Below are 15,156 nucleotides of genomic sequence, written 5' to 3' on the forward strand. Positions count from 1 at the left end.
GGGACAGGGAGAGCATACATACCGACACCAACAGCTAGAAGGGAGAGCTGGGACAGGGAGAGCGTAGTAGTTACTGACACCAACAGCTAGAAGGGAGAACTGACTCCCTGAAGAGTCTAGCCTCGGCCTCTATTGCCAGCTCCCCTTCCAGGGCTGGTGAAGCCTCTGCCCGAGGCAGGGCCTGGCCATGGTGTGCCCTGGACAGGGTAGGCGTAAGAAGCACCCACAGGGAGGAGCGGCCGGGGTGCTTTCTGGTCTGGAGAAGGGTTAATTCAGGGAGCAGTGGACTGGCACCCCTTCCACCCTCCTCCAGGCCTGTGGAATCCTTTAATCAAGTTGGGTGCTGAAATTTCAGCTCTGAAATGCCGCCTTTGTGCCGGAGTCCAGGCTGCCGCCCCAGAGCACGGGGGTCACTTTCTCGGCCCCATTTCGCTAAATGGTCTCTTTGTTTCCTGCTGGGCCGCTCGGTATCAGATGTGATTAAAGGGAGATGGGGTTTGGGCAGGGGAGGAGAGAAGGGACTGGAGAAGGAGTGGGGTTAACCCTTAGGGCTAGGGTGTAGGGGAGATAGAGAAAACGGGTGTTTTCCTCTCACTTCCCCCTTCGCATTCTGCTGTCTTTCAGGGAGTCCCTCACCACTCAGCTGGCCAGACCTGGGTTTTGACTTCTCTTGAGGGAAAAATCACCTGCCACCACTACTCGGTCTATATCTTAGCATGTGGGTATAGTCTCTTCAATCCTTTCCAGAAGCACCTGGCCCCTTCTCGCCTTACAAGAGGAGGCACTGCCTTACTGCAGCCTCAGCACATCTGGAACCTTTGCTCTCAGTGATGAGTGCAACCCAAATCTTCTGACTCCCCCGGGGTCATTGGTCCCTTCCTCCAGTATCCTCAGTGATCTCAGTCAGTCATGGGCCGCAGGGTCCTGGCAGGCAGTGTCTTCTTGATGCACGCCCCCCTCCACGCCCTGCCAGTGCCAGCTCCACAATCCCATTGAGACCAGGAGCAGTGAACAGGCTGGAAATGGACAGATGCCCTACTTTGCAATAAAGGGGAAAGAGTAGGTTGTAAAAATCATGAACATGCCAAGTTACTACTTACTGATTGATCTCTAGCAAAATTCTAGAATAGGTTATTACACATTTGAAAGCACTCAGTAAAGAGGAGACCTCTGGGAGCTAGCAAGGGTTTCTAAGAATCAGTATCACCAAATAAACCAAATGTCCTTTTGTGGGTGGCTACTGGTCTTGTAGATCCGGGGAATGTCACAGATACAGTGTATCTTGATTTTAGCAAGACATTGGGCCGTCTTTCCACATGGCTGTGATGGGGAAACAGGTACTATGTGGTGTTATAATTAGATGGATTTGGAACTAATTAGACAAATTTTCCCTAAGGGTGCTGATGATAGAAATGGTGATGGAGAGAGGTATTTAGTGGTGCACACAGAGCCCTCTTTATTTCAACTCTTTTTTATTAGTGACTTGAATGAGGACCTTCAAGTTTACAGATACATAAAGCTAACAAGTTGGATCCAGAATTCCGAAAGATCTAATATAGGTGGGAAAATGGGTCAAATCCGACAAGATGACATCTGTTAAAGATCAACATAAAATCCTGCATTTTGCTACAGAACAACAGCTTTATATAGCTGGGGGTGGTCTGACTTGGCAGCAGATATTTACGATGTGAAAGGGCAGGGGTCTGCAGTTACCACCAAGCTTGACAGGAGCCAGCAGTTTTGGGGAAGTTGTCCAAAGAGCTCACGTGGTCCAGTTTCCAGATCAAGGGAGTTTGGCCACTGAACTAGATCTTGGTGGCCCCCACGTCCTGACTAGGCAGTGAGGGGCTGGAGACCACGGGTAGGAGAAAAGATAAGGGGGCTGGGGAAGCATCGGCTCTGGCGCAGTGAAAGAAGCCCTACTCCAGATTAAAAGCACAAGTAAAAAACCAATTGCCATCAAGTTGACTCCACCTCATGGTGACCCCATGGGTGTCAGAGTAGAACTGTGCCCGATAGGGTTTTCAGTGGCTGGTTTTTCAGAAGTAGATCACCAGGCCTTTCTACCGAGGCACCTCTGGGTGGTCTCAAACTAACCGAAAGGTTAGCAGCCAAGTGTGTTAACTGTTTGCAGTGCCCAGGGACTCCAAAAGTAGAAGTAGGGCCCACAAATGATTGGCAGGTGGAAGAGATGATGGGTTAGAACACAAATGAGTCAGCCAGGTTCAGATTCTGGCACCAGCACTACTTGGCATTGAGCTCTCAAAGCTCCAGTTTCCCCATCTGGAAAATGGGAATAATGATCGGACCCCTGCTGTCACAGGCCTGAATGACATAAAGCACTTAGCAAAGCGCTTGCCTGGGGCACACTTAGTAAATCGTAGCTACCACTGTTATTATGAGCAAACAGATACTGGCTGGGAAGAAGGAAGAACTCCGAAGCAGCAGAGCTGTCTATCCATGGAGCAAGATGGTGAAGGGATTTCCCCCGTCCCTGGGGCTGTGTGCTTGTGAGGCAGAGTGGCAGATTAGAAAGAGCTGAGGAAAGTGCTCTTGGGGAGTAAGCGCTTAAGGACAGATTGTGTGTCTGATCTGACGTCCTTGGTTGAGACATGGGCGGTGCTGTGAGGACTCAGCTAGATCCTAAATGGACTGATACGTGGATGAGGTGGCAAGTTGAGGGTTACAGCAAGAGAAGGACCAGGCCTGCTGGCTCCAGACAAGATGTCAGACTTGACCCCACCTCCTCTCTTCACATTTTTTTTTTTCCCAGCTGCCTTCGAGTCAGTTCTGACTCACAGCAAGCCCATGTGTGTCAGAGTAGAACTGTGCTCCACAGGGTTTTCAGAAGTAGGTCACCAGGCCTTTCTTCCGAGGCACCTCTGGGTAGACTCAAACCTCAACCTTTCAGTTAGCAGCTGAGCGTGCTAACCATTTGCACCACCCAGGAACTTTCTCTTCAAATACCTGCCCCTTGGATTCTCTTCTAGCTCCTCTCTGCTGGGTGAGCAGTGAGGCTGCTTGGCGGGTGCTCACACTGAGTTCCAGTTTGAGCCAGTGAGGAGTGGAGCGACCATCTGCAGGGCCAGTGCAGCTGGGTGGCGGGGAAAGGCACCCATCTGAGACTTCAGTCCCTGAGAATAGACTGACCCCGCTTGTCCTAACCCACTCCACTGCCTGCACCTTCTTAGGGGAGAAGAGGAGAACTTTGGATCATCTATCCTTTGCCTCCCACCCCTAGCTCCTTCCAGAAAGTGTTTGAGGAAGCACAGGTACTGGGATAAGATACCAAGAGACAGGCCAGGCCAGGCCCACCAAGCAGGTAACTGGAACCTTTACTTTTATTATGTGGAATGCTTAATGTGGAGTTAATAGGGGCTGGAGTAGCTGGAAGAGGGGAGGGGGCTACTGAGATAAATAAGAGGGGGACACTAATGAGTTACATGTGGATCGTGGGGGCTGCAGAACAGGAAAGTAGGGGCAGATATAGCTACATATTTTATTCAGATACCACTGAGAGGCAATGGGCAAAAGGCAAGGGCAGAATGTACATGGCAGGATTTTAGTGTCTTCAGCCTGCTGCCAGCCACCTGGGTGCTGGGGCCTGCGCCTCCTCCTGGAACCCAGGGTTTAGGCCTGAGCAGCTAGAACTTTCAGGGAGCCCAGGAGTTGGGGCTGACAGAGCAGGGGCCAGAGAGCCTGGCTAAGGGAAGAAGGGCATTGGACAGGAGCCCAGAGGGGAAGCTCCCTGAATTGTCTCTGAATGCTTTCCCAGAGCCCCTGCCTCACCTTCTGGGATGTGCCCCGAGGCCTAGGAGGCTGGCCTGGAGGAGGACTGGGGTTCTCAGTCTCCATTAGGCAAAGGATGAGGTTATTGGCACAGAATTGGATCTGGGGGGCCTCTGTGCCAACTCCTTCCTGTGTTCAGGAGAGGAGGGGCATTGAAGGGACATGGAGAACCCCTACAGGGCCTCCAGCCCCACTTCACCCCATGAGGCTGTTCCGAGCTGTCCTTGGCCCCCGAGTGGCAGACAGAGCCAGCTGCAGGCACTGACGTGGTCTCTAGTTGGCCTGGCCCCTAGGCATCGTGGCACAGGGTCGTGTGAAGCCCCTCACTGCCCAGGAGAGAGGAAACACGTGCCCAGGAGTGGCAAAGCCTCCAACTCCTATCCAACCCTGGATGCCCTTTCTCCCCACGGAGGGTGGGTGAGTGGGTCCTCCTCAGGTCCTGGGGTCGAGAGTCATTCCTGGGGGAAGGTGCAGCCCCTCGTCTTTCAGTCTAGGGATGCCAGTCAACCTCCTTCTCCTCGGCCCAGCCTAGCAGCCCAGGGCTTTGCCCAGGCTGGAGCCTGGATGGGGCGGGGTGGGGTCATCGAGGGCGGGCCACCCAAACAGAAAGCCTTCCCTCAGCTGCCAGCCTCTGCAGTCTCCTGCACAGCCACCGCCAGGTCCGAGATGGGCAAGGAACAGGACGCGAAGGTTGGGGAGAGGGTGTGGTACCCAGGAGGCGCCTGGCAGGAGGTGGTGGCGATAGGGTCCCCTTTAAGGCCGGGACAGCGTTGTGTATACTGGCTGCTCCCAGTGTGTGGGGCTGTGGGACTGGGGCCCTGAGGGGCTGGGGTCAGAGATGGCAGTGTAGAGGGGCCGCTGCGAGGGCCCCATGTAAGAGAAGGCCGAGTAGAGGCCAGAGGCCTGGCCTGAGTGGCCATAGTAGGGTCCTGAGGGCTGATGGTCAGAGTAGTCGAACTGGGGGCGGGAGATGGAGGGGAAGGCGGAGCCGTAGTGGGGCAGGCTGAGGGAGGTGTAGGCAATCTGAGAGGTGGACGGCTGGTCAGTGTAGTGTGGGGGCCCCTGGGGCCCCGCGGTCTCCGTCTTCACCTGGGCTTTGGCATCCACACCAGGTGGCGAGACTGTGGGCAGAGCCACACCTGGTGGCTTGGAGATCCAGGCAGAGTGTCCGCTGGCCACAGCCAGGGCGCTGCCCAGCCCATAGCCAGCTGCCGAGTAGCTGCCCACATGGCCCGGGTGCCCATTGGGCGGCAGGTACTGGTCCAACTCAGCCACATCAAAGGTCTCCATGTTGGACATTACCTCGTGGCTGATCTCACCGATGTCCACGTTGCCGAAGTCGATGTGGGGCTTCCCGCCCTCCCCCAGGGAGCGCCCATCCCGCTTGGGGTCTGCCTTGCCCGACTGCAGCTCTGTCTTTGGGGTGGTTGGAGGGGTTGGTGGGCCGTGGCTCTGGCCTGGGTGGAAGAGAGGGAGAGGAGACAGAGAGAGAGAAAGGGGGGTACAGGTCAGAAGGCACATGGCACAAATGGATTCCGATGGCTCACCTTCAGGTCTGGTCACCATGTTGTAAGCGTTTACGTTTGGGCAGCATGAGTTGGCATTTGTTTATAGAATGGTCTTGGAGTGGTCCTAGTTGCTTACAAAATTCCCAGTCTTAGGGATGGGTCCCGCCTCCCACCCAGCGCAGGAATCCCTTCTGTCGAGCATCTCCTGGAGAGGTCTGCTGCATTTGGAAGAGCCTTTCCGGTTGGAAAGTTCTTCCGCACATCCCCTGAAGCGGGGTTCCCTCCCTGCCCTCCCCACCTGCTTAGCTGCAGAGGCCTGCTGTGGTCTGGCCCGCCAGCCCCGCCCTGCTGCTCTCTCTCCAGCCTCTGCTGGCTGTCTGGAGCCTCTCCCACCCTCATCACTTGCCTCGTGTTTCACCGTTTGCGACTTGCCTGGGCCTCTGCCAGGGCCTGGCCCCAAACAGTGCTGTACCCCTCCAGCCCCAGTCCTCCTCCCCAGGCTCAGCTGCAGCACCCCTTGCTCTAGCCCCACTGATCATTTCCAGCTCCATAACTGCTGTGTGGCCCCCACAGGGGAGCACTCCAGCCTTGTTCCTTCATCGCTCATGTTCTCATTCACTTATTCATTCAGCAAACATGCAGGGGCACTGCTCAATGCCAGGCACTGTGCCAGGTGCTGGGGATATGAACATAAATAAAATAGGACCCTGTCTTCAAAAGCTTGTGGTTTACGGGGCAACCCAGACACCACATGACTGAAGTGTGGCATCGAAAGGGCTGTGATGACGGCTCTACAAGGACTCGGGGACAGGGGAGGTGGCACCCACTCTGCCTTGGGGGTTTGGGGAAGGTCTTGTAGATGAGGGGTGTGTGGACTGGGCCTAGAGGGTGAGAAAAAGCCCATGCCCCCAGTTTTATTCTGAGGTGATGGTTTTGCACATGGCCTTCTCGTGTGTGGGTGTCCCTGAATCCCTGAAGCTGTGAGGGCTGTGTTGGGGAGGGATGGCTGGACTGGGGATCCCATCACAGAGAGAACATGGCCATGGTCTTAGGAGACCAGGAGCTTCTTGAGGGCGGGCCTGAACCTCCTCCATCAGATCAGAGTCAGTGCTGAGTCCTGCATCAGTCAAGGCCCTGGACTTTGAGAGACCTGCCCGGGTTTGAGTCCCAGCTTTGTCACTTCTATGTGACCCTGTGCAAATCCCTGTCTTAACCAGTTTCCTTATCGATCAAACAGAAACAATACCAACAAGCCATGGCTTCCTTCTGGAAGCCCTCCTTGACCAGAGTTTGGCAGACAGCTGGATTTTTCTGGAGAGCCTGATTAGGTGGATGGACAGATGGTCATGTCACCTCGGGATCTTGCCTGGGACCTTGTGCACTAGTTACTTCCTGCCTGCAGTTCCCTTGTTTCCATTCCTGCTTTTCCCTCTAGATTGTGGGCTCCTTGAGGGAGGGACCATGGTGTCCCAGGTTTATGTTCCTAGTGTCTTCTCCAGGGCCTGGCCCACAGCAGGTGCTCAGAGCATGTCCCCTGAAGGCATGGAGCTCTGCTCATCACACTCTCCCTGTGGGCCAGGCCCTGTGCTCAGCACTCTCCCTGGCGCCAAGCAGAGGCCCCAGAGCCAAACCTCCTGGGCTCAGAGCTCAGTTGTGTGGCAAGTTACTGAGTTTCCTTGTCTGTAAAACGAGGCAGCAGCTCCCGCATCATTACACTGTTCATAAGGATTGCATGCATTCATATACATATGGCCATTGGCACAGTGCCTGGCACCCAGCAGGGCTCAGGCCATGTTAACTGTCACTATCCATGAGAATTAAACAAGATAGCCTGTCTGCCCACCCACAGCATGTGCTCGACATCACATGCCTTTTCTCCCCCATCGGACTGGGCGGTGAACCAGAGGCAATGAGCTCCTTTCCGCATTTCTCAAATATCCTGTCCCACCCCTCCTTGCTGTGACCACCCAGCTCCTTCCCACCCCATGGCCCCCACGGCCCCTTAACTGGCCCTTGCTGACCGCCTCCCCCAGCACCTGAGACCCCACTAAGCTCCCAGGGGCCCCCGCACCCCTGCTCGCACTGGTGAGCCCTCTCCAGGACCCAGAGTATGGGTAGAACTGCCAGCCATCCAGCCCTCTCCTCCTTCCATGGCCCCTTCCCCAGCCCCCTTGCCATGCTTACCTGAGGGGTGCTCAGGGTTCCCGTCTGACATGGGGGAGCCCTCTCCCGGGTGCCGGTGGTCCAAGTGGGCGCTCTTGTAGTGGGCTTGGATGGCGGCTGCCCCGCCCTGCTCAGCTTCCCCGCCCGGACACTCCACCTCCCCCTGGGCCGCCTTCCCGTTCTTCCGCCGCCGGGGCTGGTACTTGTAGTCCGGGTGGTCCTTCTTGTGCTGCATGCGGAGTCGCTCAGCCTCCTCAATGAAGGGGCGCTTGTCGCTCTCATTCAGCAGCCTGGGGAGGGGGTACCGCAGAGGGGCCGGCATGAGTGCCAGAGTCCCTGGGCTCGGCCCTCGGATGGGAGCCGGGGGCAGGCCCAGGGTGGGCGCTGTGCCCTCTGGTGTATGGACTGGAAGCTGTGAGGCTCCTTCACATCTGCCCCCACATCTCTTGTGGGCTGGAGTCAGAGGCTGGCCTGCTGGTCCTGGCAGCCCCAGGGGATGGAGTTAGAAGTAAGAATTGCAGTTGCAAGGAGATGGGTATAAGCTCAAGGAAGGGAAAAACTAGTTGTTAAAATTGTCTGAAGTAGAATGAACTGCCTTGTTAGTGGGTGAGCTCCCTGACACTGGTGGGATGCAAACCGAGGCAGAATGGTGTGGGGGGAAGAGCCTGGGCTTCAGAAAGGACTGGGTTTGAACCCAGACTCTGCTACTTCCCAGCTGTGTGGCCTTGGGCAAGTTACTTCTCTGAGCCTTAGTTCCTTCATCTAGCAAAGGAGGATGGTAATACCCACTCCACTGGTGGGAGGGTCGGCTGAGATTATGGGTGTCAAGTGCCTTGCATGGGGCCTAGGGCATGGCTGGGCCCCCTGCCTTAAAAATAGGTGCTCTTCTAATGGTGCAGTGGTTAAGAGCTCGGCTGCTAACCAAAAGGTCAGCAGTTTGAATCCATCGGCTGCTTCTTGGAAACCCTATGGGGCAGTTCTACTCTGTCCTATAGGGTTGCTATCAGTTAGAACCGACTGGACAGGCAACGGGTATTGTATTGCGGGTATTCTAATGTTGCTTGGGGTGGGGGGGTTGGACAGGAGGACCAAGGGTGGGTCTGTCAACCCTGGGATACTGATTTTGTGAATTCCAGTGTGCTGGGGGCCGAAGGGGACAGAGTCTGAGTCTTCTTCATTGCAAGGGGGCCACAGCCTCCTGGGGAAGATCTTATATCTTAGTTCAGGAGCTGACAAAGGTAGAGGAAGCTGGGATGGGGGCAGACAGACCCTCTCCCTGCCCCAAGACGAGCCCATGGAGGGCAGCCCTGAAAGTAGTGGCCCTGCCCACGACTCCTGCCTCAGGAGGGGTGGAGGGGGTGCTCAAGGCTTGGCCACTCCAGGGTGAGGAGGCAGGAGGGGGCATCTTGCAGAGGGGGCTGAGGGGAGTGGGATGGCCCTGTCCCTCTCTGAAAGGACATAGACTCATAGGATTCTAGATGCAAGGATGTCTGTCTGCCCAGAGGGCCTCTCCCCAGCTGCCCTCTCGCTCCTCACCCCGCAGTGGGTGCTGTCTTCCCCCAGGCAGCAGAAGGCCGAGCCGTCCCGCCCCAGAGTGGGAGGGGGTGGTCACACCAGGCACCTCCGAGAGGCAGCAGCATTCCTCTGCAGCTTAGCCTCCCCCACCGCCCCCTCCTGAGCAAGCCCGGAGCCCCAGCTTTCTCCCAGGCTCCCTCTCGCCCGGACCCTAGTGGTGTCAGTATACACACTCAGGGCAGGATAGGCACTCAGACCAGGCCTCTGGAGTCAGAGTGGGATGCAGGGTGGGGGCTCCCTCACCCCCAGCCAGGCCTCTTTGAGGGCTGGGCCCTGGGCTGGGCGAGCAGGCCCCAAGGGTGTCGTGGGAGAGGTGCCCAAGGAGGGCGGAGCAGATTCCTACTGGGATGGCTGGGGACCCTGAGCTCACTGCTACCCCACGTCAGGCCTCTCCCACCCCAGCGTTCTCTGTGCCCTCTGCCCAGTTGGCAACTGGGTGCAAATTGAAAGAAAATGGCAAGAAGAGAGGGAAGATTCCGGCACTGGGATTCCACTGTTGCCTCCCATGCAGCCCCCTTACCCTAATAGAAACCCAACGCCAGGGCCACTGCCACCCACGACCCTAGCCCAACCTCAGGCCGAGCTCACGCAGCCTCAGCTCTGCCCCTCACCTCCAACCCCAACCACTGTCTCGCCTAGACCTCAGCCTCAGCTCTCCAGACTTCTCCTAGCCTCAAACCCAACTATCCCACCACTTAAAACCAATCTCAGATCTGACCTTGACTCCAGCTCTCACTCAACATTGCCAAGAACCCCTCCCCGACATGTCGCCTACTACTCTAATTCTAAACCCCGTCCTCACTGGCACCTTCACCTCAGCCCTCTCTCTTCCTGGTCACCAAGGTTTGGGATAAGGCCGGGAGACGGTAGACTGGTCCCCCACCCAAACTGGAAAACCCCAACTGGGGCCTCCCCAGGTAGAGCACTGGCTGCTGTATCTGTTCCTCCTCTCAGGCCAAGGGCACAAGAAGGCTTTCCCTGGGGGAGGGAGCTGTGGGGTTGGGGGCTGGGAGAGACGAGGTGAGCCCGTCTCCAGGTGAGAGGCTCCAGCCCGTGACGCCCTTTCCAGTTTCCTGGCGCCAAGTCTTCTCTTCACCCACTGCCACATGACCCACACTGTCCTTTCCCAGATGGGCATCGAAGGTTAATGTGACTGTTGGGGCTCACACAGCCACTGAGGAGCTAGGAGCTGGATGCTGGGCTGTCCGACTCCAGACTGCTTCCAGCACACCACGCACATGTCTGTATGTCTGTCCGGTTTTAGGATCTCTGCTTTCCAGTTCTGCCTACCTAAGCCTCTCCTTCCCGATGTCCTGGGAATGGTGAGTCTGGGGGCGGTTTTAGGAGCAGCTCCTGGGGCAGATGGAGCCGTTGGCCAGCCCATGCACACCCAGGTGCCTCTGAGCCCCCACCCAGGGTCCAGGTAGCCTACCCTCTGTGGGCACAGCCTTTGATCCTTGCTATTGTCCTGCCATCCACTGCCTTGCCTACATTCCTGATTGCCCCAACCCAGGCTGGCCCCAGGGGCAGCCAGGCCCTTGGGCCCACAGCTTGAATGTGGAGGCCAGGAACAAGTCCTCTTGAATGGAGCTCAAGCTCAGGCTTCTGGGCTGGGAGAACTGGGACCAGGACGACGGAAGGGCCTATCTCAAATCTATGGTGATGGGACGTGGTGGGAGACATGGGGTCCATTCTTGCTTTGACTCTCTCCTTGGGCTCTCACTGTGGTCTGCTTCTCATGGTCCCCAGCCTGCTCTGTCTCTCCTGGTTGTCTCCCCTGCTCTTCTCTGTCCCATGGCACCAAAGGTATTGGTCTGGGCTGAGCCGCACTGGGTCTGGATGGACCTGGGGCAGAGGAGCTTGCTGCGACCTCTGCTCTTGGGAAGAGCTAGACCCTCTGGGTCCACACAGCAGACTGGCCACTGAGCCTGGGGCTGGGGCCCTCCGAGGACAGGCAGAGTAGAGAGGGCTGAGAGGGGCCGGAGGAAGGGGTACCAGGCCTCCAGCAAACCCCATGGCAAGGAACAGGGCCAGGCAGCCGATGTGAATCCCTCTTGGTCTCTTGAAGCCCTCCTGCTTCTTGCACCAGTCTAAGCCCTGGGCCTTCTAGACCCAGTCTGTACCGTGCTAGGGGCCCGTGAAGGGGAGGGCAGCAGCAGAAAGGAGGCCAGCTCCTCTGACAAATCCCAAGCTTCCTGAAACCTGGGCTTGCCTCGCCTCTGCTCTCCTCTGCCCCCACTCCCATAACCTCCTGACCACATCTTAGAGTGAAGCGGTGACCCACTGCTATCACCAAGGGCAGTGTGGGGGAAGACCACTCACGAGGCCTGGGTTCCCACCCCGGCTCTGCCACCGATTTGCTCCGTGACCTTTGTGGCTCCTTTGCCTTTCTGGGCCTAACTCCTGGGCAGTCTAGTGGGCTGGGTCAGTGACCTCCCAGGGCTGCGTCTCCTGGTTCCCCAGGGTTCCTGAGGGGGTGTTCCCTGCTCCACACATCCCCAAGGATGAGCCCCATACTGAGGTGAGTGTTGTTCTAAGGGGATGTTTTCCCCAGAGGCTTGGGCCAGTGCCAGGGAGCCTGGGACTCTGAGGGACGCTGGGTAGGCAGGTGGCTGAGGTTTTCTCCTGGCCAGGGTGCTCAGCTCCAGCTCCCAGGCTCTTGGGGGGAGGAGGTTACTCAACCCTGGGTGGGGCGCTGGTAGGGAAGATGGCGCCCATCCGGTAGAGGGAAGAAGGGAGACAGGCCAGCCTGGTGGCTCTGGGACAGGGTGTGTCGGGGGGCCTTTTCTGTGTGTCCCTCCCGCAGGGGATGAAGAAGCCCCCAGCTTGGGAGAGGGTGGGGGTCAGGGAGGCTCAGGGAAGGCAGATGGGACAGGATGGGGCCCTGCAGAGGCAGACATCTATCCCTCCACACTTCTCCATCCCTCACCCCTTCAAAGACTCTTGTCTGAATTCCTCCTTTTCCTTAAACTTCCCCCAGTTTTCTGTCAGGCTGCCTCAGTTTCCCTGCATCTCTGGTTAGACCAGGCCAGCCCAGGCCTCAGTTCTTTCCCAAGCGTTTCTGCTGCACCCTCCCCACCACTGGACTTGGCTGGCAGTGGCACCCTTAAACGTCTGTGTTGGGGGGTTAATGAAGGCCTACAGTGTGGACTCCTCACCCCATCCTTCCTTCCCTCCTGTCTTGACTCCTCCAAAAAGAAACCCAGGCTCTCCCGCCTGCCACCGACAGAATTCCAACCACAAGGGGGCGCCGTCCAGCTCGCTGCCCCGGGTCGGGAGACCACACCTAGGTCGCTGGAGTTCTGAGCTCCTGAGTCGGGAGGGAGCAAGCGGAACCCCAAGAGGGTACTCGTGGGCACGGTCCCCACACCCAGTACTCCTGCCCCATCCAAGGAGGCGGCTGCCCCAGGTGAAAGGCCAGGCAGTCCCCCTCTGTGAGGGGTCAGGGCTCCAGCCTGGCTCCAGCCCGCGGGGGCCCCCGACGGAGGAGAGGTGCTCACCTCCAGAGCTTGCCAAGCGTCTTGCTAAGCTCGGCGTTGTGCAGGTGCGGGTACTGGTCGGCCAGCTTCCTGCGCGCCGCCTGAGCCCACACCATGAAGGCGTTCATGGGCCGCTTGACGTGCGGCTTGCTCTTGCTGGCGCCGTTGACGCGCACCGGCATGGGCACCAGCGTCCAGTCGTAGCCGCTGAGCACCTGGCTGACGGCCTCGCGGATGCACACGGGGAACTTGTCGTCGTCAGCCTCGCCGTCCTGCTGCTCCTTCTTGACCTTGCCCAGCTCGCCGGGCCCCGGGCTGGCCCGCAGGCCCGAGACGCCACCGCCGTCGGGCCCCAGCGAGGGCGCGCTCCCCGGGGACAGGCAGCGGGGCTCCTCGGAGCCCACGGGGCTCAGCTCCACCTCAGACAGGTCCTGCTCCTCCGCCATGTCGCCCCCGGCCGCCTCCGCCTCGGCCGCCTCCCCGGGGCCCGCCGCCGGGGTCCTCGCGAAGAGTCCAACGCCCACCTGGACGGGAGGAGGGCGCGATGGGCGGCCGTGCGCTCAGCCCGAGGGCGGCGTGGCCAAGCCGGTCCGGCTCTGGCGCAGCCCGGAGGTGGCGGCCCTCCCAGCTCCCTAAGCCCGCTCCAGCCCCGGGGCCCGAGCACATGCCAGCCCCCAAGTCGGCGCGTCCCGCCTCCGCCTCTCCCCACCACCTGGTCCCAACCGTCTCTTGGTGTGGGTGGGTTTGGGTTTTTTTAAACCTCCTTTTGGGTGGAGGTTTGTTGATGGAAGGGAAGAAAAACGGACTCTTTATTCTGCTCTAATCCCGGCTCCTGGAATTTCCCACCTTTTCGCGCACATTCCCACTTCCCCTCCGCCTGCCCTTGCCGGACGGGGCCTAGAGGAGTTGGGTAGGGGGCAGATAGGGTGTCAGCTTTTTTTCACCCCACTGTGGGCTCCTGGGCGCAGGGTGGGGAGAGCAGGGCGCACACTCACCTCCTCGGACTTTTCCTCCAGTCTGGGGCTTGTCCTTAGGAAGTGGAAAACCGTGTCCCAAGGTGTGCGGTCCAGCTCGGGGCTAGGGGGTGACGCTGGCTGGGCTAGGAGGGAGGGGCTGGGGGCCCTGAGCCTCAGGCCAAGGCCTCGCTTGGACCGAGCCTGAATCCTCACCACCAACCACCCCGGCTGGACAGCCCGAGACTGACTGAGTACTGAGCGCTCTGAGGGCTGGGGAAGGAAGGAGGGGGAGCGGGGAGGGGGAGCAGGAGGGAAGGGCAGAAGGTGGAGCCTCCAGCGCTTGCCTTCATCCCCAACACTGAGGGCTCCTCCGCCAGCGCCCCAGCCTCCTCCCCACCCCCCAGCTCCCTGCTCTGGCCGCCCTAGGCCCACCTCACTTGGACTTAGTTTGGGATTAGTCAGGGAGGTTGGAAGTGGGGATGGTTAGGCCAGGAGAGTGAAGACTTGGGGGTGAGGGTCAGACTTGTTGTTTGCAGGAAAATTGGGCCCAGCGGGGACCCAGAATCTCTGCCTCAGGTAGAGGGATGAGCAATTTGCAAAGGAGAGGTGAGAGATTGGGAGAAGACAGGGGAAGGTTCTATGGACATGTGGGCCGAGGGCAGCAGGCCTGTATGACTTCATTTAGCAAATCTTACTGAGTGCCTCCTGGGTGCCAGGCCCTGTTTCCCAGCCCTGTTTCCCTCCCTGCCATGACTTACAGGGCAAGAGAGACAGCTCAGATCCATACCTGGTGAGGCAGGGGGCAGCTGGGCACCTGTCCCCAGTGCACATGGCCCAGCTGCACCCCTGGTCTCTTCCCATCAGTCAGCCATCCCTCATAAGGCCTGGCCTGGCTCAAGGGAGAGACAGGACTAAAGTTCCCAGGAGGCTAGGCATGGGGTTGGAGCTAGGGGTCCTCTTCCAGATGGTCTCAGAGGCATTCTGGGTTCCTACTTCCTGGGACCCACCTCTCTCCACACTGAGCTCAGTCTCTCTTGGGCGAAGGTGGGTGTGAGAATCCAGTGCTAATTGTCCTGAAGTTCTACTCCCCCTCTCAAGGAAGGGTCAGGAGGTGCCCTGCCTCCCTTTCCCCGCTTCTCTGCCCATCTCTCCCCTCAGGACCCCTCCCCAAGCTGAGTGACCCCCTCCCATTTTGCTTCCCTGCCCATCAGCTGATGGCCCCTTACTCTCCTCTTTTCTAGGTCTCTCCTCCAAAGGTTACTGCCCTTTCTCTTCCCAACTGGGGGTGACAAGGCAGGGTGGGGTGAGTGCGGAGGGACAGACTGAGCTGTGTTGGCGGCCTGGTTCAGAGCTCCTCAGCTTCAGGACCAGGCCCCAGGCCCACCCCAAGAGGGTCCTGTCTGGAGTAGGGCTGGAAAGGGGGTCTGGGGAGGCCAGGCCTCATGCTTGGGAAAGACTGGGGGGTGGGGATGGGTAATGGGACACAATGAGGTAGTCACACGAGGCAGAGGCATGTTGGGGGTGGAGGGAGTGGACATTGGAACACACACACACACACACATGCTCGCACACACAACCAGCCAGACAATCGGGCCAGTGTGTCTGGGGCCCCGGAGCCCAGTGAATTAGGAGTTTGATAAGGGTTTTCTCTTTCTCTCGCTTGCCGGCCTTGGACAATCTCCCCCC

At 58.5% G+C, this 15,156-nt stretch overlaps 1 protein-coding gene across 1 annotated transcript; it reads right to left on the bottom strand.

Annotated features, from left to right (window-relative positions):
• Positions 1–3,323: 3,323 nt before the first annotated feature.
• On the bottom strand, positions 3,324–13,713 carry SOX10 (SRY-box transcription factor 10). The gene is made up of 4 exons (XM_004373848.1): positions 13,510–13,713; positions 12,536–13,038; positions 7,482–7,750; positions 3,324–5,246 (listed from the first exon to the last, which is right to left on the bottom strand). The coding sequence occupies exons 2-4, from the start codon at positions 12,958–12,960 to the stop codon at positions 4,543–4,545; spliced, it is 1,398 nt and encodes a 465-aa protein (XP_004373905.1). The 5' UTR covers positions 12,961–13,038; positions 13,510–13,713; the 3' UTR covers positions 3,324–4,542.
• Between the last annotated feature and the right edge of the window lie 1,443 nt (positions 13,714–15,156).

This window comes from Trichechus manatus, unplaced genomic scaffold (assembly GCF_000243295.1).
Source record: "Trichechus manatus latirostris isolate Lorelei unplaced genomic scaffold, TriManLat1.0 scaffold00027, whole genome shotgun sequence".
NCBI classification, from domain to species: Eukaryota; Metazoa; Chordata; class Mammalia; order Sirenia; family Trichechidae; genus Trichechus; species Trichechus manatus.

What these genes read in the sequence shown, in the direction of transcription:
- SOX10 (XM_004373848.1), bottom strand. Translation starts at nt 12,960, where the DNA reads ATGGCGGAGGAGCAGGACCTGTCTGAGGTGGAGCTGAGCCCCGTGGGC. An exon ending in ACGCTTGGCAAGCTCTGGAG is followed by an intron (nt 7,751 to 12,535) that starts GTGAGCACCTCT and finishes CCCCCTCCCCAG; the next exon opens with GCTGCTGAATGAGAGCGACA. An exon ending in GAACCCTGAGCACCCCTCAG is followed by an intron (nt 5,247 to 7,481) that starts GTAAGCATGGCA and finishes TCTTCCACCCAG; the next exon opens with GCCAGAGCCACGGCCCACCA.